General features: G+C 41.2%; 1 protein-coding gene across 1 annotated transcript in view; it reads right to left on the bottom strand.

Annotated features, from left to right (window-relative positions):
• Positions 1–17,550: 17,550 nt before the first annotated feature.
• The window catches only part of CYP97B3 (cytochrome P450, family 97, subfamily B, polypeptide 3), a 147,167-nt gene continuing 138,191 nt past the window's right edge, over positions 17,551–26,526 (bottom strand). Inside the window, exon 14 of the mRNA XM_087373252.1 lies at positions 17,551–18,076. Within this exon, the coding sequence (XP_087229378.1) occupies positions 17,810–18,076 (267 nt within the window). The 3' untranslated portion in view covers positions 17,551–17,809. The remainder of the gene's footprint in view (positions 18,077–26,526) is intronic.

The raw sequence follows: 26,526 nt of genomic DNA, 5'->3' as shown, positions 1-26,526 counted from the left end.
GGCTTAGTAAATGGTCTGAGTGTACCTAAATCATATTTGCCCCTCACACTACCACTTCACCCTTTCAGCTTGTAGGGCCATGCATATTGCTTTTAGGCTTTCCACCTAGGCATTTTCTTGTTGCCGCATTCCTAATTCTATAGCACCAAGATTTGGAAACTCTGGTGGACAAGATCATCACATTGATGCCTTGTAAAATGATCATTATATACTTGCCTTGGTACATCTTGAGGTCTTCTTATTTGTTGTGGTGATGTTGATTCAAGAGATGATTGATATGGTTCCACTAAGCACCCATATATATTATTGGGTGCTTCTTGGGGGTGTGCCAACTCCTTTCTCCATGGGATGATTATTCAACTAGCCCCTTTCATTGATAGTGCTTGTCAAATTTTTAGTATGAGGCTCAATGTGGGTGGCTCTGTTGCTTGCTATGCTATTTGTGGTAGCAATGGTGGTGCCCCCTTCCCCTAATTGGGTAAGTGCAACCGAATGTAAAAATGATGGTGGGTGGTACTAGCTATGATTTGTCATGCATTTTATGCCATAAATTTCAAAATGGCATAGTCCACTATCCTAGTAACATTATATGCAACTAGATACTAAGGCCAACAATATGCATAACCCTCCTTTTGAACAACTATTTTAATGACTTTAAGGCTTTTTATATTTGTCCCCATCAAATATTAGTCACTCCTTCATGTCATTTGTTGTATTGGTGATTTTTTTTTTGGGAACACACACACACACACCACACCTGTGGTCCTATCGAGGGGCCTCCAACCCTAGATCAGTGGGCAATGGGTCCACAGCTGTGGCACTCACACACACACACACACTTATGCCTGTGTATACATGATTTGGGTTGGCGAGACCATCTTTAATGGACCTTGATGATTTTTCTTCGTGATGTGCAGCTGATAAAGAATTGATTCCTGATATGAGATGGGTGCACATCATGAATAAGTATTATAGATTAAGGCAAGGTTTATGGCCCATACTTAACTTGCATTTGCAGCTATATAGATCGAGAGACAAGCTTATGATTGGACCTTATCAACTATTTTTTACAACTATAGACCATCGGTTTTTTGACAACAGATTGAGTCTCGTAATACATATATTATAACTTGAATGCATGATGACCATAAGAGTGCTCATATGCTCATAGGGATGCATAATTTTTATGGAAAAATTACATGAGAATCACACGACTACTTATGAGAGGTATACATGATTAAAATGCTCGAATGAATCGATTTAGATGCTTGAAGGTGAACCGACTGGGTCAATTCGGCCACGGACTATCTATAAAAGGTCCCCATGCGTAACAACTATCTCATACACTACTTTTGCTACTCTCGAACTTTGGTTACGAGCTTTGGTTAAGCCTCCCTCACCATTGTTTTCTCCCATATGTGATCGTTGAATAGGTAGTCACTGCTATGGTAGAATATTGGATTGGGCGATGGAATTTTTTCACATAAACACTGCCCTGATCGTAGCCACCTCCCATACATGATGGTGGAATTGATAGTAGCTGTGGCGATAATACTGTTGCTAGGAAGAAAATAGACCTCGTGTGAAGGGTGGCTAAGGATCCTGAAGTAATTTACGGGTGGCAACACCCTAGAAAACAAGTCCCCTGGTTAGAACATTACGATCAGCCAGGTGCATGTCTTCCATTACTACTCTAAAGCATGAGAGATGGCGAGACAGACTAAGAGCTCAAGCCAAGACTGGTGGTAGAGCGCACATAACCACACTGATTGAAGACGTTGAGTAAGAGGTAATAACCTCATTTGGTATATTGCATGCCAGTATGATTATTGGCCTTTTGATTACGACTATGATTTGTGCAAAGGATTTCCTACCTCTACAGATCAGAGCGTTGAAACTCCTGACGCTCGCAAGCATACTTAGTTTTTGGTACAAACAAGAGCCACTGAGAGACTCTAAGACCACATCCTTGCTGGTCGACACCTCAAAAAGCCGTGGTAAGTATCTAAGATCAAGGGTTCTTTTTTACGTATCTCTTTTTGGGCACCATAAACGTACCTCGGCGTTTATTGAGGTGGCTCATGCGCGCACACGACTTACTAAGCAGAAGATCTCTGCGATCGGAGCCAAGTAGTCATGCTAGATTTCAACCTAATTGATGACACACGATCATCAAGAGTTGGTGCACGTAATCAGATTGTCTACCACCAATTATCAGAATGAGAAGAGCAACGTGCATGCTGGTCGATACGACTAGGAACCACAATTGGTAATATATACACTCTCATGGTGTTTCTTGATCGGCGTATTTGAAACCATCTTTAGCTCTATAAGTTTTAAAGAGCATTCATTAGCATGATTGGCACCATCACTGACTGCCTTTCGTATGTAAAAGCAGTTCTTATATAGAAGAACGACTCCTTATATAGTCATATATGTGCATGCACGGCTCATGCACGGTTGCTTTATACACCGGTTATTAATTCACCAAGATGTGTCTATCTTCACCAAGATTTATCTATCCTTCCATCCTATATGGGATTGGCTATGGAATGAGTGGGCCATGGAATTACTCCCATTTTGTTGTTTTTTTAGTGAACCTATGTGTGTGATAAGAAATGTGAATGACTCTGACATGTCTCTCTTTTCTTTTCTTTTCTTTCCCTTGGCTATATGAGGAGGAAAGGCAACAAATACCTTGGTAAAAAGAAACATTTTAGAAAGGGCAACTATGGCTTCTACATAGGGACATAACCCTATATTATGATGATCATGGTGTATTGACTAATTGACCATTTTTTCTTTGATAAGGATACCTTATAAATTATGAAGGGAATTTTCTCATGACCCCATACTGGGGAATTTGTATAATGACAGTTCTAGAAAGAGAAATACATGGAGCATTTGGATACCTATGACTCAAACATCGAGGTGCCACACGATGCACCGCCATCCAAGGTCGATAAGATTTGCTATTATAAATATCTTATGGTATTGTGACATCGATAACAAGTGGAGATATGCCTTGAATCCTTCAGTCCCACAATCTAAGGTTCTTGTTCTAACTTGTCCTTGTTGTGGATGGATGCAGGTGAGTGGAGCTCCTTCAATATCATTCGTATTTATAAATTAGTAAATTGAATGTATTTTTTAACCCCTTGGTGTAACACACACACACACACACACACAAAGCACACACACTTTTTTTTTTTTTTGGGGTAAATCCATGATTATATTATCAGCAAAATTTACATGAGGGTCTCGAAAAATAGAGAGCCTCAACAGGAAATCAAAAGCAAAGAGAAACTATTTCCAGGCATGACTGAGGAAGATCTCCTTGATGGCAAGCATCATAGAATATTTTGGAAATCCGTTCTTGCAATCTTATGAATATTTCAGACTCTCCCTACCACAGAGCGCACACACACACACACACACACACACACACACACACACACACATACACACACAACCACAAGCTAGGACTCCATGCTGCAACTTCCAAGATTATTGGTGATACATTTTGGATAAGAGATAGATCATGTGAATTTTCCCTTTATTTCCTAAATAGATAAGTTTGAGATCATAATAAATTTACCCTTCCTTCCCTAAATAATTGGCCATGGTACTCATACTTAATTTTAGATTAGATTTGGGATAGTGTTCATATTTTGGAGACCCCCTTGAAAAAGAAGAGCCTGAGTGGGATATCCTACCATTCTCACCCTTGAGAAATGAGAATCTAAAATGGGAAATTGTGCCCTAAAATTAGTGGAGAAAAGAAGTTGTAACTACATCATGTTTTGATGCATGTAACTTTACTAAATGGTACAAGAAACATGGTAGTTATCTAAATCATGTCTTGTCATTTGATTTGATATGCTACATGACTCTATTTGTCTTTTCCAATCAAAAGATATAGGTTGTCAAAGATTGACAATTTTTGGCAATCAACATAGATTTTGCAAAAGAAATAAGCCCTGATTGCCATCGCCCAACTATTTTCCCAAACCCAAATGAGCACCCAATTTTCTAAAATTAAAAAACATTAATTTGGCGCATTGTCAACAATGCAAGTCACATCTTTTAGATCATGAAGACCTTATGTATAGGTTCATGAAAATCTTTTACATTGGCATTTAGACATTTGTGTAGAATACGTTGTCTTATTTAGAGGTATGCTTAAATGCTAGACTTTATGCACCAAAGAATCAATTTCGAATCGGTTCACATAGCGTAAATATTCCTTTTGATTTTTTATGATTCAATGTCAGGTAAAGATAAAGTTTTAATATGCTAAATATTTTGCTAGAATTAGGTGGGTACATAAGATCACGAGCTTAACCAACTTGATCATGGGAGCTCTGAGCAAAGCATTAGAGCTTGCTCACTAAGCCATACTTGGATAACAAACCAATATAGGACTTTCTATTTCTTTGAGAATAGACCTTTTTTAAAAAACAAAATCTCTTATAAACAAGAAAAACATAAGAGAAATATTAATCAAAGAAAGATATTCCTTGATCTTGTTTACAAAGGAGCAAAATATATTGAATATTTCCATCACAATCTTTTTCTTTCCCGCTTTGTATATTGCCTCTTCATATCAAAACAAAGTAAAGTTGTGCACTATTAATCCCAAAAAAAAAGTATCTATTAATACATCACTCCAACTTGTGTAACAAAAGATGTTGAATGATGGTAAATTTGAACATAATCTTAGCGATTCAATAACCCGAATTTCAATCCAAAGAGTTTAACTGATGAAACCCAAGAGCTCGATTAGGATGGTTGCTTAAATAGAATGGGTAGATTTGTATTGAGCAAACATGATTAGAGCACTTTCCTTTATCATAAGTGCTTTAAAGATCCTGAAGTGCTTTCAAAATAATATTTTGGTTCTTATTTATAGAGCACTAACTCGTAACAAATCCATATTATTATTATACCATATTTTAAAGCCTTGAGTTTACCTAAAGTCACTCTTCCATTTTGCTCTACTCTATGACAACAATTTAAGGTACAAAATATAAATATGGCACTCCATCCTCAATATTTCAATTTAATGGCATGCTATAATCATGGTGCTCACACTATATGTAAAGCTAGATATAATCAAACCTAGATATCATCTAGGGAGTATTAAACACATCTTTGTATATGACATCCTCATCTCTATTCAAGGCTAGCAAAGGCATGCCATATGATCTCACTTAACCAGAAAGAAGTTGTTCTTTGTCTTTGCCAATAGATCCACAAATGTTCATTTCTCTCTTGTGTGAAATGACACAATGTACTTTTATAATGTAAGTCATCTTTGCCCACCACACCCCCATCACTTTCTTTTTATTATAAACAATCTCATTCAAGCCGAGTTTACAATCTTAAAAATTGATAATATCATATCTTCAATGTTGGATATACATAACAAAATATTGCAATAATACATGTAGTATGAGAACGTACTTACTATTGGTGTGGATGAAGATCATCTCCCACACGTATTCTCTTTCATAGCTTGATCTTCATTTACATTCATTTTCTGTGCACCTCGGTTAGCATGATAAAGGTGATAATGAAGAAGCATTGTACCTACAAAATAGCATGGATGTGTTTGGATAGTTGCAAAATGAAACTAATGTTAACCATAAGGCAGAAGTTCATTGAACTTTTCACCATGTCATTACCTTATTTGTGGAATGCACTTCACAATCTCATAATTTGAGTGCAAAAATAGGTAGGAGCTACTATCTTCTACAACTTGTTCTTGTAATCCAAAGTGCACAAGCACACAAAATTGTCTGTGGTACAAAGTGCACGAGGATTGAGCGAGAGAGAGAGAGAGAGAGAGAGAGAGAGAGAGAGAGAGAGACTCCCTCTTACCCTATGCTTTATTAGGATTCATAGCCTAATCCAATCCTTGTCATTAGCATCCATAATCAGCCGTTTTCGACTATAGTGTGATGTGTTGTAGTAGCAAGTGTTTTCTCCTTGTAGCTTTGTTAACTAAAATTGTTGATTGGATGTGAGAAGAAGACGACGGGAAATTTTGTCTCTTTGATTAATTAGAGGTTTTCTTTGTCAATAGCAAGATTATATATGTGATTAGGGTATTTCCAACAATAGGGTATGGGTGAAACTTATTGTCTACACTTCACATTGCTATTCAGATATCTGAACATGTCATTCAAAATGTAGTGGCTTTTTTCCTGGGGTACCAGTAAGAATATTTAGGTAAATTTCCATTTCTTCACTTTTTAGATGTCAATTGGTTAGATCCCTATTATTTCTCTCTTCTATGTAGAATCCACAGTCCATTGTTTCCCATTACAATGAATGTGTTGCAACAAGTGTTTTCCCCTCGTGGTTTTGTCAAGACAATCATCACTATTTAGATGTCAATGGGCTAGCTCCCTCTTAATTCTTTGATGTACCACTGCATAATGGTGATATGGGTTATGGGAATAATGAATGCGTTCAAGACATCACATGGTCTCGATTGCATGATGGAGACGAAGTGCTATTACATCTTCCCCCTTCGCTACTACATGGCTACAAATACTCACTTTCCATATAGGATGACTCTATACAACTTCCCAAACTACCAAAATTTGGAAAGAGGCCCATGGTAGGGTGTAGATGATCTCAAGTCTTTCGACCCATTTTCACACTTAATGCAACCCTTTCTCTTAGTCTTCATACACCTTCTAATTGAAGTCACCTTTCTTTCTTGGAGCAAAGGCCTAAACCCTAAACCCTAAACCCTAAATATCTCCACCTTCAATTGTCTTCCTGAAGAAAATCTCTTAAGTATGTGACTTGTCTTTGCCACTAAGGATGCTCACCACCTTGGCTCTGACACCATGCTAGAAAACATACATACAATTGTCCAATACATAGCAAAGCTAAGTACACCATGTAAATATAACAATTTCAATACATAGCAAGACATCTAATGCAAAATATTTACCAAGGTACTCAATGAACTTTCTTATAGACTTGTGAAGATAGATGAAGAGATAAATAGATAACACTTTTAAACAAGAGAGAGAATGAATACGTAGATATATCCCAATAATAGATCTCATAATGATGTAGAAATCTAGATCCATACACTATAAGATCTAACAATGTACCTACACCCTACAACAAACTGTGTTGAGGTAAGACACAACCACAAGCTTCATATGCTACACTTTCTACTACAAATTCCTCCAAACTATCACTTGCCTCTCTGGCAGGCTTCAATGGTTGTCTTTTGGTTGAGTTGCACTAGCTATTCCCTCTTGATAGTTCTATGCTTTCACCCAACCATTGCGAGCCAAGCCGCTTTCCTTTTAGCCCAAGACATGTACCAAGTTTTGTTGTCACATGTACTAAAGTTTTGCACCCCCAAGGGGCTCTTTATAGGACTACAAAAGTGTCTAAAAGCACAGCCTTAGAGATGTAGCCAAATACAAGTAAGGTAACAAGGAAAGACAATTCCTCAAGAAGAAGGGAGGGAGAAATTATATTTTATTACTTAGAAATACAACTAGCTTGATAGATGAGCTCAATGCACCCACTAATCCACACTAGCAACATGAAGGCGTTTCCTTACTATTCTCTCCCTTATGAGGCCTTTTTTGAGCTCGAAATTCCCCTAATGATAAATGGAAGGTTTAGTTGTTTCTAGGATACTTCTAGCCTTTTAGAGACCTTGAGTTATCTTATATACCAACCTTTGTTTCTTCTCTATTGAAAAAAAATTTAAATAAATATTGTGCTGCCCCCTTAAGTTTCACATGTCGTGCTTGAGCTCCTTTCTCAATGAGTTGGCTGGTCATGATCACTCGATGAGCTTGGTAAGCAAGACGAAATCACTCACTAAGTTTGAAATGTTAATCTTGTCCTCTTCTTGATGCCATTTTAAAATGATACTTGATAACTTGGTAATGTTAGAGCTAGTTGGTTGCATCCTTCCTCTTTTGTGATCTACAAGTATCATGCTAACTAATTAAGATGCATTAGTGATAACCCTCAAGTTTTGATTTTTAGTGACCATGTGTTTCATTCTTGATACATTTGGGCTTGCCAAGAACACATAACCCTAGAATGGATGTAGGTTTTACTACTAGATTGGTCAAATGCAACCTTTCCAATAAAATGGAGCTAAACAAAGATGGTATGAGAAAAAATTTCTGTGCAATAATAGTTGTATTTAAGTTTCATATGCCAGTTTCATTTACCCTTTCAAATACTTACTCGTTGTGCATTGAATTTTTTTCACATTATTTACACTTACATGAAAATTACTATATACACAATTTTTGTTGGAAGGAGCATTTCTGTTGGATTTAACATTTGTTTCTTTTGGATGTCTATTAATAATGTTTTATGACTTGCTTTAAAAAATAGGCTCGATGGTTGGTTTGTGTCATTCCCTTACCTCCTCCCCCTTTCCTTTGACGTATTGATAGTCCAAGAAGGGTCGAGATAGGAAACTCCCCTAGTGTTGCAATGTGGATGGGATCAATTCCTCTCATTCACTAAATAGTAGTAAGTATTCAAACATAATAAACTGCTTTGTTTTTCGAAAGAGCATTGCAAAGGTTAGTAACACACTCATTATAGAGACTAATTGTGAGCTTGCCCTCCTTAAGTTAGCTAGCAACCCTATAATGCAAAGTTTGTTCTTGGTCACAACACCCTCTTCACATTATCCTCACCAGTTTGACATGATAAAATTATAAAATAAATGATATGCTGAACACCACAATGAGGACAATCATTTATGCCATGTATAGTCTCTCTCTTTGAATTCATGCATGTTGCAATTGGTAACAACTCTTACACCCTCGACAACCATTATCAATTGTTTATCCGTTTTGATTGTAGACAATTGCATAGCACCACTACTCATCTTCCTCAACCGCAATCTCCATAGATGATGAGAGGCCTTCCGTGGTAGTCACTTTGGTCTATCATGAAACTATTGTCCATCTACCCTCTTATGTTTCCATTGAGACAATCATGAATTGTTGTCCATCCACCCTTTTTTGTTTCCCTTCAAGATTGTACCTTTTTTGCTTAGTGCAATTGGCTCTAGTCTCATCAACCATAAAGCAAATGATTTTAGACTTGCCATGTATAGTCTCTCTCTTTGAACTCATGCATGTTGCAATTGTCAACAACTCTTACACCCTTGACAACCATTATCAATTGTTTATCCGTTTTGATTGTACACAATTGCAAAGCAGCATTGCTCATCTTCCTCAGCCGCCGCCGCAAGCTCCATAGATGATGAGAGGCCTTTCGTGGTAGTCTCTTTGATCTACATCCATCTACCTAAAACACTTGACCAATTAAGGATGTGGAATGAGGCATCTATGTGGAGGGGTTCTCGCACAAACTCTACTAGAATGATGTTGTGTAGAGTACATCCCTTCCCCCAGATTGTATGAAGCAGCATCATGACTTGTACTCTCTCAAAATTAGTCCACCTGTGCTCTTTGAGTTTCAACTAGAGAATCAAATAAAAGCGCTCATGTGCTAAAAGCATGCTTGAAACTAGTCCCAACACCAATGGAATCCCTCTAGTCAAGCATGCCAACCTCTGCAATTCATGGTGAACTTAGGACTAGTGAAAATACTCCCCCAAGTAACAGCATTTGACAATCCCAATCGGCTCCTCTATAAGTATGAGAGTCTCGAGCTGCAGCTGAGGCTCATGAGTATTGAAGATCATAACCTTGGTTTTACCTCGGTTAACCTTCATGTCTCGGCTCTCACAAAAACCCTCCAATGTTGTCAAAAGGCACTTGTAGCCTCTCGATTGTCTCTTAGATTAGCACCACATCGTCTGATAGGTATGCCAAACCGTGCTAGTGTCGATCCTCGACTACCTAGTATATCCACAAAAGAGGCCAACTCATAAATGTAGAGGCTAAAGAGGGGGCGCACGGTAACCGGCCTTCAATAATAACCAGCCAACACTCTTACATTAACAATTCAGCAAAGATACAACTAACAAATTGAGAGCTAGAGTGCCCCAAACCTTGGCGCCCCTTTCGGTAAGTGAGACACCCAAAATTCCAGGCTACACAAAGTATACATTCTTTCCTACCTCTGGGGCATTCCACATCCCTGTAGGCATCCACACACCTTGCATAGCCTTTATTGTTCATTGTTCTCACTAAACCTGGCAATAAGCAACCATCTCTATTCCAGATTGATTGCACTCAGCCTGGACCTGTTACTAGCAGCCCACTCAACCACTCAGTTCCCCACAACTGTCACTAGTGCCCAACTAGCCATCCATCCGCTCAATCAAGAGAAAGAAAGCATACATCAGTCTTCTCCACGGTCTAGGACTGCCATGACCAATAGTCCCTCACCCTATGGGTCGCACAAATCCTGATACCTCAACTTAATCCCATAAGAGAACCGGCATCACAACACAACAAACAATATGGCAGTCATACAAGCACCATCCCTCTGGCATCAATGACATTGCACAGCCTATTAGGCACCCATGGCCAAAGCATAATCTTTGCTACAAGTAACTCTCACCAAGCATGGCATCCATTTCAGTTCCACAACACTAGCTCTTAGCTAAGGACTGTCCCTAGCAACCACTACCGGGTCTCACAGTCTCTTAGCTGCCCCTAGTGCCCTCTTGACCTCTTACCTGCCCAAAGCTCAGTTAAAGAAGCATAAATACCCAGCTAGCATCCGTACAAGCTTGGATAAGGATCAAGACTATCCACAGAGCATTCTCTTGAACAATTAGCAACATCAAAATGACCACTAGCTCTTCCAAGACAACTTGCAACCAATCAAAACAGCTCTTCGTGGCCAAACTAGCTCTTCACCCAAAATGCAGCTTAGTAACTCATGTAAAGGTTGGCCTTAGCGACCAGCCAGTCCAACGTCTACACGGAATCCTTGACGACAGGCTGAGCTCCCCTTTGGCAACCCGCAATCTAAGGAAAGAGAACCAGAGCCTTTGAGCAAACAAACCAACTAACCAGCCCATGGCTTAACCAAAAGCTCAACCTGCCTTTGAACATCGTGATTTACCAACTAGCACCGCGATCCAAATGCCCAGCCCGTGAGCTTTCGCGTGCTTCGTCAGTTCCTTACTGCTCGTCGGCCAACCCGCCCAATAACCAACCAGCTCCTCCCATATTTTCGTGTGTGCCTGTCGTCTCTTTTCTTCTTGGGAGCTTCCATTGGCAACCTTGCCAAGTTGTTTTGCATTTGGAAGGTGCCACATGGCATCCTCTTCCATTTGCCCCTAGCCCCCTCTAGTGGGGCTCTTTATGGAAGCATATCAATGGCTTAACTTGAAAAATAAGAGTATTTTGCCCCCTTCTTGGTCCAAACCACAAAATTCACCCCCATGGCACAATTGCTAGGGGTTCTAGCACACCAAGCAACCCATGACCTCACACCTTGCTTTCCCAGGGTCCTACCCACATGCACGCCAACATGCATGCGCCAAAAATCACGCCCTCTTGACATACCCCTCTCTTGAAACATGCCAAGCGACCTCGATTGCATCTGAAATACATGTGAATATACCATTTTTAAAGCATGTATTACAAGCTGTCATAGCATATATGATTGTTCAAAGCCTAGGGTAGCAATCCATATACACTGCAAAAACCTCTTAGTGACTAGTACACTGATCATAGAAGTCCCAAGGCAGATGTACTGTCAGCAAGCACTACCTCGAGTGAACATACAATGTCACCAAGTGACCTCTAGATATCTGAGCTTGTCTGCAACAAAGAGACAGAGGTACTACCCCTCTCTTGAGCATCAAGCAATGCTCCAAACCTACACTCTGTTGAGCTTGAAGAAGCCACAACCGAAGTTGGCTCAAGCTAAAAGCTTCCAGGTAAAGCTACAACAACTGAGGTATATCTACCACAACACCCTATTTCAACCACTTCACTTAAAATGGTGAATGATTCCGAAACTTCACCAAATAGAAACTTTACCTCAAACTTTCCTTCCTTTATGTGCCGATACCTGCTCTGGAACTGAGATCTCATCAAGTCCCTCAACTTCTGGCTACACACAGAAGGAATAACTTCTAGCACATCTCCCTCGAGAGGTTTGAGAATATTCACATTTCAAGCATTATGAATCCTCCAAAGATCTTGTAGCTTCAATCAGTAAGCTACATCATTGATTTGCTAACATACGATGCAAATCCCTTACAAAAGCATCCATCTCTTGTCACAAAGCTGACCAAAGAAAGTCTCAATTGCTTTCACTAAAGCATATGTACATCAATGCCCTGCAGGCTAGGCCTAAATTGCTTGTAACACCAGAGACAACCCTGCGTATGAAGGAATTCATCTCTAATAGTATAATGCATGCCGTTGTCCATCAGCCAAATAATCGTAGAGCCTTTCAGAATCCCCATCCTTGCATAGTGGTCCTTCATTACATCGAACTCAGGATTCAAAAGCATATGCTTCTCAGACAACCTGGTCTGAATGAGCAAAATATCTCAAGGTCCGGCGATCTGTCTGCACAGTGAAATCAACCCTAGCAAATAATGCTCCCATGCACAAAAAGCAAGAGCCAAAGCCAGCAACTCTTTCTCATATACTTGCAAATTTCTTTTAGCATCCTGCAACATTTAACTTGCAAAATTTCTCATTTACTTGCAAATTTCTTTCAACATCCTGCAATATTCTCCTCTCATAGGCAACAACCCGTCCATAATGCATGAGAACTGCACCAATGTTGTTCCCACATACATCACAATGGACAACAAAAGCCAGACCAACATTGCCACTACCCATAGCAAGGTCTACTATACCAGCCCGAATACCCTGCATACCAAGCCATAATGACATGCATAAGTAAGCAAGCCAAGCAAGAGAGCTAGGAGACTCGTTGGAAATACGTGCAAGGAACATGCCTTTACAACTCGTCTAAGAGAGCCAAGCAAGGGCAAAGAGTGAAGAAGAAGCCCTTGAAGGTAAACGAAGGGAAACGTAAGTTGCACTGAGTGTAGAGGATGGCCAAGAGGGTAGAGAGGATAGCTTGGTTGCTGGCGAGGGACTTGAAGAAAGGTCAGGAACGTGCAGCCAAGGGTGAGGGTAGAAGGACCAATAAAGTAAAGGAAGTGGACGATAACAGTCAGGTAGGATAAATGTAGTAATTTGTAAAAGGCCACCACATGCATGGAAGGGGGTGGGGGAAGGGATAGGATGGGAATAAGATAGGGGGTTGGGAGTTAGTGGTTATGGTTAGGGAGTTGGCTTGGTATAGGATTAAGGGAAAGCATTAGGGGTTAAGGTTGAGTTGCCCAAGCACAATCCCTTGCAAGCCTCGCATTCCAGGCAGAAAACCAAAAGTGTGATTTCCAAGCATTGCTTGAAACCTAAACCACCACCAAAATACATACCAAGATGAATCCAGGAACATTCCCAAACTCATTCTCTAAAAACACAACATAGTGCACTTTCAATCTCACGATAATCATTCATAAGATTGAAAACCATAAACTCCATCACGCATAGCAGGGACTAGCTAATATGACATCCCCACTGACGTCGTCAACGCCCAACAGCGGGTGTAGACCATAGTATAAAAGTATGCTCTCACACATACAAATCCACACACCCACACATAGTTGAGCATCCATTTATACAAAGTCTTGGTACTGAGTTTCTGTCAACACTCCGGAGGTGAAGGGCAAACTCAGCCATGACGAAGGCTAGCACTAAAGGAGAAGGCTAATAAAAAAGTAGTCCAAATCTCTTTATTTAAGCTACAACTGCTTCTGAAGTCTAAACGATTACATTTTAGTCTCTCCCAAACGAGCATCTAAATCTAAATCTAACTGATAGGGTAACGCACCATTTATGATAGAAAGAATTATTGCAATACCAACAGGTTGCAGCTTGGACGAAAACTTTTGAAATTTGCATGTCCACTAATACGGCAGAAGCATATACTTAGATGAATCCAGGAAAATTCCCAAACTCATCCTCTAAAAACACAACATAGTGCAGTTTCAATCTCATGATAGTCACTCATAAGATTGAAAACCACAAACTCCATCACGCATAGCAGGGACTAGCTACTATGACATCCCCACTGACATCATCAGCGCCCAACAATGGGTGTAGACCATAGCATACAAGTATACTCTCACACATACAAATCCACACACCCACACATACTTGAGCGTCCATTTATACAAAGTCTTTGTACTGAGTTTCTGTCGGCACTCCGGAGGTGAAGGGCAAACTCAGCCATGACGAAGGCTAGCACTAAAGGAGAAGGCTAATCAAAAAGTAGTCCATATCTCTTCATTCAAGCTGCAACTGCTTGTGAAGTCCAAACGATTTCATTTTAGTCTCTCCCAAACGAGCATCTAAATATGAATCTAGCTGATAGGGCAACGCACCATTTAAGATAGAAAGAATTATCGCAATACCAGCAGGCCGCAACTTGGACTAACTTCACAAGGCGAAATTTGCATGTCCGCTAATACGGCAGAAGCATATACCTAGATGAATCCAGGAACATTCCCAAACTCATCCTCTAAACACACAACATAGTGCAGTTTCAATCTCACCACCAAAATATCCTAGATGCACTGTGGGGTGCGGAATGACTTGCTGTGATTTGCATGCTGAAAACCATTGCCTTGGCCATGCAAATCAACACCATGACTATGAATAAACTGTTGCAATGGAGCACCCTGTCCATTCTCCATGACTGATGGCTGTCCATTCAATGGCATAGGCCCATAAGGTTGCCTAAAATCGGCATTCTGATCATCATCAACAGAAGCTCCCTCAAACAAAGACTGCCCATCATGGGAGGACTCCTGTTCCCTATCCCAAACCTCGTCACTGTGTTCATACTTGCTGAATTTTCCTTGCTGCAATTCAATTACAGCAAACAATACTTGCACCTGCGAAAACCACAGGCTCACCTCCTTAAAGAAGATGGTGATGGTGATGTCTCCTCTCCAAAGCAACCACGGACTCACCCCCTTGAGAAGGTTGGTGAGGTCCCAGCAACAGAACCATGTAACTGGCCTTAAATAAATTAAAGGGCAGTAAAACTAACAAGTAACCAGACAACACTCTTGCCTTAACAATTCGGCAAATATACAACTAGCATATTGGGAGCTAGAGTGCCCCTACACCAAGACGAAGACATGGATTGGCCCCAAACCTTGACACCCCTTTCGGTATTTTTTACAATAAGTGAGAGACCCAGAATTCCAGTCTACATAAAGGATACATTCTTTCTTACCTCTGGGCCATTCCACATTCCTTTAGGCATCTACACACCTTGCATAGCCTTTACTGTTCATTGCTCTCACTAAACCTGGCAATAAGCAACCATCTCTATTCCAGGTTGATTGCACTCAGCCTGAAACTGTTACTACCAGCCCACTCAACCACTCAGTTCCCCACATCTGTCACTAGTGCCCAACTAGCCATCCATCTGCTCAATGCAAAGAAAGAAAGCATACATAAGTCTTCTCCACCGTCCAGGACTGCCATGACCAATAGTCTCTCACCCTATGGGTCGCACAAATTCTGATCAATGACATTACACAGCCCATTAGGCACCCATGGCCAAAATCATAATCCTTGCTGCAAATAACTCTCACCAAGCACGGCAGAAAGGCATCCATTTCAGTTCTACAACACTAGTTCTAAGCTAAGGACTGTTCCTAGCAACTACTACTGGGTCACACAGTCTCCATTAGATGCATCCAGTGCCCTCTTGACCTCTTACCTGCCCAGAGCTCAGTTAGAGAAACATAAATACCCAGCTTGCATCCGAGCAAGCTTGGATAAGGATCAAGACTATCCACAAAGCATTCTCCTGAACAATACCAGCATCAAAATGACCGACCAGCTCTTCCAAGACAGCTTGCAACCAATCAAAACAGCTCTTCGTGGCCAGACCAGCTCTTGACCCAAAATGCAGCTTAGTAACCCGCCTTTGTGACCACCCAGGGTCCCAGGCCAATACTCGATATAAAGCCTGACCTTAGCGACCAGCCAAGCTCTCCCGAGTTAGTCTAAAGCCTCCACGGAATCCTTGCCGACAAGCTGAGCTCCCCTTTTGCAACCTGCAATCTAAGGAAAGAGAACCAGGGCCGTTGAGCAAACCGACCAACTCCCACAAAGTCAAAAAGCACCGTCAGACTCAGCCATGCAAGCACGTCTGTAAGGGAATCAGCGTAGCCACTCGTATGCACTTCCAAACGACTACCAGCAAAGAGTTCCTGATGCACGCCATATGGGATGATTGGCAGAGCCCATGTGCTTCCACTCATTCACAAGCAACCCATGTACCCACTATTCATTGACCAACTGACCAGCCCATGGCTTAACTAGAAGCCCAGCCCGTGAGCTCTCGCGTGCGCCATTTCCTTACTACTCCTCGGCCAACCCACCTTCAGGTCCGTCAACCAGAGTGGTGACCAGCCAGTCCCTCCCCTATTTTCGCGTGCGCCCGTCGTCTCTTTTCTTCCTGGTTCTTCCTAGGAGCTTCCATTGGAAACCTTACCAAGTTGGTTTGCATTTGGAAGGTGCCACATGGCATCCTCTTCCATTTGCCTCTAACTCCCTCTAGTGGAGCTCTTTTTGGAAGCATACCAATGGCCCAACTTGAAAACTAAGGGTATTTTTCTCCCTTCTTGGTCCAAACCATAAAATTCACCCCCAAGGCACTTTTGCTAGGGATTCTAGCACACCAAGCAACCCATGACCTCGCTCCTTGCTTTCCCAGGGTCATGTCCACATGCACGTGCCAGAAATCATGCCCTTGTGACACACACCACCTTCACCCCAATTATGCCACTTACCTCCTTTGACAACCCCTATGTGGTGTGTACTCTACCTGGAACCCTCTTGTACACAAAGAGTATGTCCATGCCATATGTGGGTGGCTATGCCACCTCCTAGACCCTGTGGTAGGAGAAGATGCTAGACTTTCAGTTCTCCAAAGAGTGTCACTTGCTTTACCATTTCTCAAAATTTATTGGTGGTTCAAAAAGACACCATGGCAATAAATTGTTCAATGTTGATTGTTTCTCGATGGAAATGGACACTATCTTAAAGCCATATCTTCCTCTTTTAAGCATGCTGCATACATGAACACTGTATAAAGATAGACCAGGAATATTGTTTATACATTTGTGCACATACCAATATCTCTGCCTTTTCCATAATCGAAGCCCATGGGATGACCAGACCTGACGAAATCCTTCATCCCAAAGCTTTTTCCTCTTTGTGATGTTGGGTGAGGTTGGAGTTCTCTGCTCAATATGGTTAATGATGGAGAAGCATGATTCATCAATGCACATAAAATGAAGGGCTGAGGTGTTGCTGAGATAGCGTTCATGGCCATTGGGAAAGTCAGAAATGACAATCAGCATCAGCAAGAAGTATTTTTCCAAAAAGGTGCCCATCATAGCCCCGAACATACCTCAATTTCTTGCACACTAAAAATGGAGAAATCACATTTATTTACATATCAAGTAAGTCCTTCCATGCATATTACTGCAGTTAACTATATGTGCACTATAAATATAATTACTTAAGAAAAAGCACGTAATGCCAACACAAAAAAGATTCGGTTGATGAAAATTGTAAAGCAATCACGACTGCAAGCATGGAAGGTCATATAGCACCCATTATACAGAGACCTTCCAACCATAATCACTCGCCAACCACCATGTTAAAATTCATGGAGCCTTTAATTTCTAATGGAACGTATGCAGTTTCTTTGTTCACATAATTAGATAGCAAAATCTGTTCTCAAACTAGCTTATAGCCAAGCTATTGCTGCGAGTTGAATTACCGGAAATTTGTGCAGTTTTCCTGCTCTTGAGCCTACACCACAAACCATTCTTTGTATGCAATGTTGCCCCAGTTACAAGCTGTACATCCTGAGGAAGATCACGAAGTGCCACGTCGAACTTTTGCAGTATCATTGCTAATCCCATCGTCGATTCTATAAAAGCAAATTGATCACCAACACATTTTCGAGGACCACCACCAAAAGGTAGAAATGAAAAATCTGCCATTACCTGCCAAAAATACATCCAAAAGCGAGGTTAGAAGGACGAACATTGTGTTACAAAAGTTGAACTTAGCATTGTACTAAACCCACAGAAAAGGTTTTTTGATGTAACACTTCATGCCAAGAACCCATCGAGCACAATACAGAACCCTTTTCTACAGCTACCCATACACTTATTTCTAATATAGATACATACAATGATGGAGATCATGAAAACATTACTGTTATCAATAACAAATGCAATCTTCGTCTTGCATGTTCCTCACTTGGAAGGATCAATGCTAACCTGAGCCTGTTCACCATGCAATGCCTAACTTGATAAATGTATTCTTTGGTTGAAGCTTTGGGGCCAGGGAGTGCTTCCTCAAATTTCAATTTAATCATCCAGTGCCCATAGCCCACTGTAGCTGACTGACTTATAATCAGCTTAGACCGTGACCGTTCCAACTAGTCTAGGATGTCCATATCATTAAACATTGCTGATGTGACAGTGCTGCTTGAAAGAACAGAGTGACCTTTAAATTGCAGATGAGATCCATCAAGACTTTCCAAGGGTCAAAAGTCAAGGGGTTTAACTTTCTATTAGCTGTTCATGTCTCTCTCCACAGACATGTCATGTGTTGGGCTACAATGCTGAGTCTAGGTCAAACAGAACTGCCTCTTCATCCTAGGTAGATACTCCATTTGTTAAAGTATAGAAGGCTTACATCAAGGGAACAAGAGGAATGGGTGTGCATGCATGTGTGTGTGTGTGTGTGTGTAGGAGGCGAAGATGATCTGAAATATGTGACTCCATTTCCCGAGTCACATATTTGGGAAACATTTTTGGATATTTGGCAGATTTAGGAGGCCTTTATCTCAATACTCACTCTTTCTCTCATGGGTGAGATATTGGGCTCTTTGGACAATCTGGGAAGAGCACAATTTGGCCTACTTGGGCCGCCAGTTTCAAAAGTCATATCAATCTTTTAGAGCCTCATTGCGGCAATCTTTATATGATGCCTGCCATGAGGGTGATATGCATGCATCTTGCATTGAGCTTTTCTTTTTATGCTTCTGATCTGTGGGATACTCCCCATTCTTGGAGACTTTCCCTCTTGTAAAGTTATGACAATATAAATACAGTGCACTGGATTTTACCAAAAAAAAAAAAGTGTGTGTGTAGGAGGTCTCCAAACTTCGCCTTCGTTTCCCTAACTCTCCTTTTGGGAAACATTTTTGGCTTTTTGGCAGACTTCCTACAACCCTGGCCCATTACTCTTTATTTTTGTACTGGGTCAGATATTGGGCTTTTTGGACCATATGGCAGGATCACAACATGAGATATTTTGGGAATCCGTTCTTGCAATCTTATGAATATTTCAGACTCTCCCTACGGCAATCTATCTATGATGCTTGCCATCAAGGAGATCTTCCTCAGTCATGCCTAGACATAGTTTCGCTTTGCTTTTGATTTCCTGTTGAGGCTCTCTGTTTTTTGAGACCCTCATGTAAATCTTGCTGATAATATACCTCTCATGGATTTACCCAAAAAAAAAAAAAGTGTGTAGGAGGTCTACCTCAGTGCCTGGTGTGTGTGTGTGTGTCTGTGTCTGTGTCTGTGTGTGATGATGTGTGTGTGGCATGTGTGAGTGTGTGTGAGAGAGAGAGAGAGAGTGTGTGTGTGCTGGGTGAGAGGCGACGGTCGTGAGAGAAGCGGAGAGGAGTGCTCGCTGATCAGCGTCGCTATCCGTACCACCGTACAGTCGTCGTACGGTTTCCGTACGAAGCCACCGTAAGGATTCCGTTCCATCTTGCACGACAGCTCGTACCTGCAGTTATCCTTCTCAAATTTCCGTACAGCTCGTCCGTACTTTCCCGTGCAGTCATCCTTCTCAAATTCCGTACAGCTCGTCCGCACTTTCCCGTACAGCCCGTCCGTAGCCCGTCCGTACTGTTCCCGTACAGTTGTTTGAATCTAACGTACACAATCTGTTTTCCCGTACAGCCTGTCAGCAGTCCCGTACAGTTTGTCAGTTCTTTCCTGCAATCTCTCCTTCTGTCTGTACAACTCTGTCAGTTTCTTTGTGCCACCATACAGTGCGTCAGTTCAGCCTCCGTACAGCCTGCCAGCCCTTCTTTGTGCTCAGTCCGATTTCTCGCTGTTTGATATCTGTTGAATCCCTTAGCTGCCATGGCAGAACCAAACAAGTACTATGTCAAGAGAGCCCTCTCTCTTGAACCCAAAAGACAATTAAGAGAAACCTCTTCCCCCATAGCTCCTTCCTATGCTGAATGATGATTTTCAACAAAGCAGAAGGGAATGGATTCAACCTGCTCCGGAACTCACTTACAAAATGAAGCTGCCATCTCTTGTGCAACCTTTGAAGAAGCTCTCTCAAACTGCAGTTATCATCTTTTTCCAGGCAAAATTCCCTCTGCTAATGATGTGGGACAATGGGTGAATTCTCTCCTAGGTGGATGCTATGTAGAAGGAGTCTATTTTGCCTCCCGAGGATTTTATGAAGTTCATCTTTTGGATGCTTTGATAAAACAAAAGATGCTGGAAATGTCTCCTTTATTTTTCGGTCGCCAGATGGTGCATATCATGCCCTGGTCCCCTAATAAGGACTATCAGAACCTCATCAAGCATCATTGCCCCGTATGGGTTGAAGTGGTTGATTTTCCAGATTATATGAGAACAGAGCTTCCAGGTTTAGCTATGACATTGGGACAAGTGATCTGTCCCCCTCGTCCAACAGGTAATAAAAATTGTTTTTGCATATTAAGGGATACTGATAGACCGACCCCTTCCTCTATTGCAGTTGAGACTGAGGGTGTTAATTTGGGCAAGAAATTTTTCACTTTAAAATGGGGCATTTTTGCTGGAGCTTGTTTTTCTTGTCACAAATTTGGGCATCTTGCTTCGGAGTGTCCTTCTATCCTTCATCCACCTCCTCCAGCTGCTATTCCTCTGCCATCTAATAAAGGAGGTCAGAAGACATATGTGGAAAAGATTGAAGCTAAAGGAGCAAAGCCTTCAATTCATACAGGGAGCCAGGCCAATTCAGCTCAAAATAAGGATAAAGGCAAAAGCAAGTTAGGAGGAGAAAATATTCATCATCTCATGAGGGCTGGCAGACTGCAAAGAAGACGGTGCCTCTCAAACAAAGACCTCTCCAATCTCGTAATTGGGATGCCTCTGCTCCTTCTCCAGGACAATCTTCTACCTCTTCAAGCAGCCCCATCTCAAAGGCATGGGTCAATGCAGTCAAGAAGGGTCTTCCCCTTTGTGAAGAAGATGACATTATCAGGGAATTGGAAGCTGAGGGTCAGCAAGACCCTGTGGCAATGGCAAAGGCTTGAGGCCTCCCGTTCTTTTGGAGGACCGATCATTCTCTTGTATATATTTTCATGCGTGCTTCTCTTAAATGTTTTTCCTATAAAATACAGGGCCTCTGCAACCAGAATAAATGGAGGCTTCTTTGGCATTATATAAATACAACTCATCCCGATGTTGTATGTCTGCAAGAGCATAATCAGCATTTTTTTGCTGGCCAGCATGGGTTTTTTTCTGGATATGATATATTTTATTCAGGATCTGAACAATTCTCTGGGCTGTGTATTTTAGCCAGACAGGATCTGCAACCTTGGATAGCATATAATGATCTAGGTGGACGATGGATGATTATCCAATGTATGATCAATGGAGAGATTTTTGAAATAGGATCTTTGTATGCCTCTCAAAATTCAGCTTCCAGAGCTCAAATGTGGAACTCCATAAAGCAATATCCTTGGTCCTCTAATGCTTTACTTTGTGGTGATTTCAACAATTATCCTCACTGGAAGGACAATACCACTCATAAATCACATATGCTGCCCTCTGAAATCCAGCAATGGGAACACATGACATCATCACTTCGATTTGCAGATTTATGGACAGCAACTCATCCTTCAGTGATGGGATTTACATATCATCATAATGCTTTTACAGATTATTAGGCCAGGCTTGATAGATATTATCTCATTCATGCTCAGCAATATGATGAATAAACATGTCAGATGTGGACTGATTATTCACAACAATTATCTGATCACACTCCACTTTGGCTCACCCTTTCTTTTGGTATGCCTCAGGATGACTTGCAGCTCTCTTAAGTCAGAAATTTACAGGTTAATCAATTATATCTTTCTCATGAAAAATTTCGGCATATGATCAGACTGGCTTGCAGGCCATTGCTATCCCATGCTCAGGAGGATCTGGAATTTGCTTGGATCTCTTTCATACATCATATTCAAAATGTCATTAAGGAATATGGAAGATGGTACATGGCAGAAACCAGACAGCATATCCAGTGGGCAAAATCATACAAGCAGTATTTGGTACAGATTAGTCATCAAAGATCTCTATCTGATTCTGAGCAGCAATTACTGTCTTGTGCTTCCTCCATAATTGATGCCAATGATAAACGCAAGCTGTCCAGATTTACTGAGCTTGTTTCTCCCATTGTCTCCCCGCAAAAAGCCTCAATGCTGGAAATGTCCTTTTCAGAGGATGAATTGGATGAAGCCCTTAAGCATTTGGGTAAACATAAATCCCCTGGCTGGGACGGTCTGACGGTTGAATTTTTTGAAGCCTTTTGGCCTGAAATGAAGGGTCCAATTCTGCAGTTTATTAATGAAGCATGGCAGCACCAACATCTTCCCTCAGCTTGGAAGCATGGTCTGGTTAAGCTTGTGCCCAAAAAAATTCTTTGTAAGACTATGGATGACTGGAGGCCCATCCCTTTGATGCTGGTAATATACAAACTGATTGCCAAAATGTTGGTACACCGGATAAAGGATATCCTTCATGATGGAATTCATCCCAGGCAATATGGTTTTGTTCCAAGACGGCACATACATGACAATATCTCTAACACTCTTATCGCAATGGAATATGCCAAATATTCAGATCAAGATGTGTTGGTCATGCAGGTGGATGTGGCGAAGGCATTTGATACAATACAGTGGGATTATGTCTCTCAAATCATGCTAAAACTTGGTTTTGGGCCAAAGCTAGCTAATGTCATATATTGGCTTTACTCAAATTCCACTACACAATGCTATATAGGGAAACATTTGTCTGAGTCTCGGACTCTCGAACGTTCAGTTCGACAAGGATGCCCTCTTAGTGCCTTGCTTTATGCCATCGCTTCACATCCTTTGCTTCTTTATATGGATCACATGGTTGATACTGGACAGCTAGAGGGGCTTCAGATTTCTGGTTCACGACCCTTCATAGCACAGGCCTATGCAGATGATTCATTCTTCATGCTAAAGAACAGTCCATTGGAGATTCGCCTCTTGATGGATACCCTTTCAGATTTTGGGTTGTCAGCTGGTCTTAAAATTAATTTTCAGAAATCAAAACTCTTGCCTCTCAAGCATTGTGATTGGCATGCTATTCTGTGGCCAGGCCAGATTATTCAACCGGAAAATACAGTAAGACATTTGGGCTATCCTATTGGCTAGAAAATCAGCAAGAAGCAACAAATGTCGTGGGTGTTCAACAAAATTCAGGACAAATTAGAATATTGGAAGATCTCCACTTGGCCTCTACATGTACGGCTTCGAATTGTCCAGTCTATTGTTCTAGCTTATGTCCAGTTCTACCTTCCTCTATTACATTGGTCATCTCAAGATCTCACATCTTTTATGTCTCAAGCCATGGAGATTTTTTGGAAAACTAAGCTTCATAAAAAAGCTTTACGGTTGCTCAAAATGGACTTGCTTTGCTCACCCAGAATGCATGGTGGTTTGAATATAATAAACATCAAATATCATGTGTTGGCAAGAAAGATCACTATTCTCAAGACATTCTTTCAACAAGAGCAGCCTTGGTCTATTATGCTATCAATTTTGTGTGGTCAGATGCGCACACATGCTTATGGACATTGGCTAGTAGATCCATCGGAAGTAGTACTTGGAAAATTTCAAGGTAAAATCCCTGGTTGTCCATTTTCTAATTCCTTGATTCAGGATTGGAAGCAAGTACTCTCTCACATCAAATGGTCTCCTCATCCTGCTTCTCTAGCATCTTCACTCAGATTGGAGAGTATTCATTGGAGTGCTGTGTTTTCCTCTCCCCTTGCTGCTCAACAACCCATCAGAGCTTACAATCTTATGAAAATGGGTATCCGGTTCATTGATGACGTTGTAGATATGCAAGGAAATATTCTCCCTTTTCCAGTAGCATGTCGACAATACAACCTGGCAATGCATCATAGACCTATTTGGAAAGCTATTGTTGACTTCCTACTTCCTCTGGTTCCGATTCCAACATTGAATGGAATTGACAGGCTTAAAGATTGGCACCTTCAGCCTTCAAGTCCAAGCATTTCTTCTAAGCCTTTGCAGTTATTGACTTCTATACAGGCTTATCGATTGATATTACCTCCTCCTTGGATTGCCCATCATGCTAATTCTTTATGGCATATGAACAAATCATTAGCCTGGTGGAAAGGAAGATTGCAAATGATATGGAAGTTGAAAAAGCTATTGAAACAACGACTATTCCTATGGAGATGTATTGTTGGTATTCTTCCAGTGGGAGTGAAATTGGCTAAACGACGGATAGCTTCACCTCTCTGTCCAAGATGTCACCTTGCATCGGAGAGTATTCCGCATTTATTGTGGTTTTGTTCATATTCCAGAGACCTTCTAGATAGAATCTCCTATTTTTTATCTCTCAGATTTCCAGCACACAGGTTCTACACGTTTTTGTGGATGTATGGCAAACTATCAGCTTCTTTGTCATAGTATTCTCTCTTCTTCCACTGGATCAGATACTGAGCCTTATGGACGCTCTGGCTGCAGCGCAATCAAGCATTTCTGAATTCTCCTCTTCAGCATCCTTATGAGTTTTTCAGAGCCTCATTAAGGCAGTCATTATATGATGCCTTACATGAGGAAGATTTGGATGTTTCTTGTATTCAACTTTTCTTTTACTATTTCTAATGGATAGGGCTGTAGCTCTATTTTGAGCACTGCCTGGATGTAAATAAATGTTTCATAATATAAGTATCTCGGTTTTACCAAAAAAAAAAAGTGTGTGTGAGAGAGAGAAAAGATTTCTTCCCACAAAAAGTGTGTGTGAGAGAGAGAAGTGAGCTCTAGAGCCTCAAGCAACCAGCCCGTGAGCCTCAGCTCCCAGTCGCGCTGCATCAGAGCCTCAAAACCAGTGATCTGGAACATGTAATACCAGCCGTACAGCCCGTCAGAGTTCCGTACGGATTCCGTACAGGTGTACGGCCTGTACGGACATCTCCGCTTGCAACAGTTCTGCTGTTCCCAGTCCATCCCTGGTTCTCGGCTCTTGTCCACACAGGGTTTCGCTTGCGGATTACTTCCACGCGCTGACTTTGAAGGCTCTTGCTCCTGTTTTTCTCCTCTTTAGTCTTTGGATCTGCTACACCTTTCCCATCGCCAAAATCTTACCTTTTCCTCTGAAATATAGTTCATCTGGGGTTTTTTACTGGTTTTTCTCCCTTTTTCCTCTACAAAACTGTTTATTATCTTCTAACGACCTCTACATCCCTCTTTCCCTTCTATCTCCTTACAAATATACTCTTTTTCTCTTCTCTATGGGCTTCCTGTGGATATTTCTTCGGGACTGGTTTTTTTGCCTCCACTACCCTTTTACAAGTAATTCCTTCCTGAGTTCCATTTCTTACAAATCTATGGCTGAATATTCATATGAAAAAACGTTTCAAAAGGAGCGTTCAGTTCACTGCAAGAAGCAAAAGCAGGTTGAGGGTCAGCATGACCCGGTACATGATACTCTTGAGGCCCAACTGGTATATGATGTCATGCATGAAGGATTTGCAAACACGAGGAAAGAGTGAAAAGACTCGGTTCCTTCAGTTGGCCTCAAGGTTGAGGTAGATGAAATTGTGGATCTAGTCAGAGAATATGCTAAAAATGCAGTCATATTATTTTTTCCATGCCGGATGCCACCTGCCGCAGAGATAGGCAACTGGTTGACACGCACACTGGCTGGATCGTTCGTTTGTAAAGTACACTATGCAACCAGGGGTTTTTTTGAAGTTATCATGGTGGATGAGCTACACAGACAGATGTTTTTGAAACATTCGCCTCTCTTTTTGTGTGTATGTGTGTGTGTGTGTGTGTGTGTGTGAGATCTCATTGCTCTCATCAGACAGAGGCTTCGACAGCGATTTCCTACTGTTACTTTTGGCAGATTTTTCTGGTTGTTTGGATTTCATCCCCAGAGACAGGGTTTTGATTTATTTTTTGTATGGGTGCGATATTGGACCCTATGGACTTTATGGATGAATAGAAATCATAGAGTCTTTGGTGATCCACTATTTTCATCCTTTCTTTTTTTCAAACGATCTCTGCAACAATCATTCTACGATTGTTTTCAGACTCGTTTGATTGATCAGGATGTGTATACAGCTTATACTGAGATCTTTT

This window comes from Dipteris shenzhenensis, chromosome 4, assembly GCF_047967505.1.
Source record: "Dipteris shenzhenensis isolate YYH24624 ecotype China chromosome 4, Dip_SZ_1.0, whole genome shotgun sequence".
Classification (NCBI taxonomy): Eukaryota; Viridiplantae; Streptophyta; class Polypodiopsida; order Gleicheniales; family Dipteridaceae; genus Dipteris; species Dipteris shenzhenensis.
This window is presented reverse-complemented; position numbering and strand designations above follow the sequence as displayed.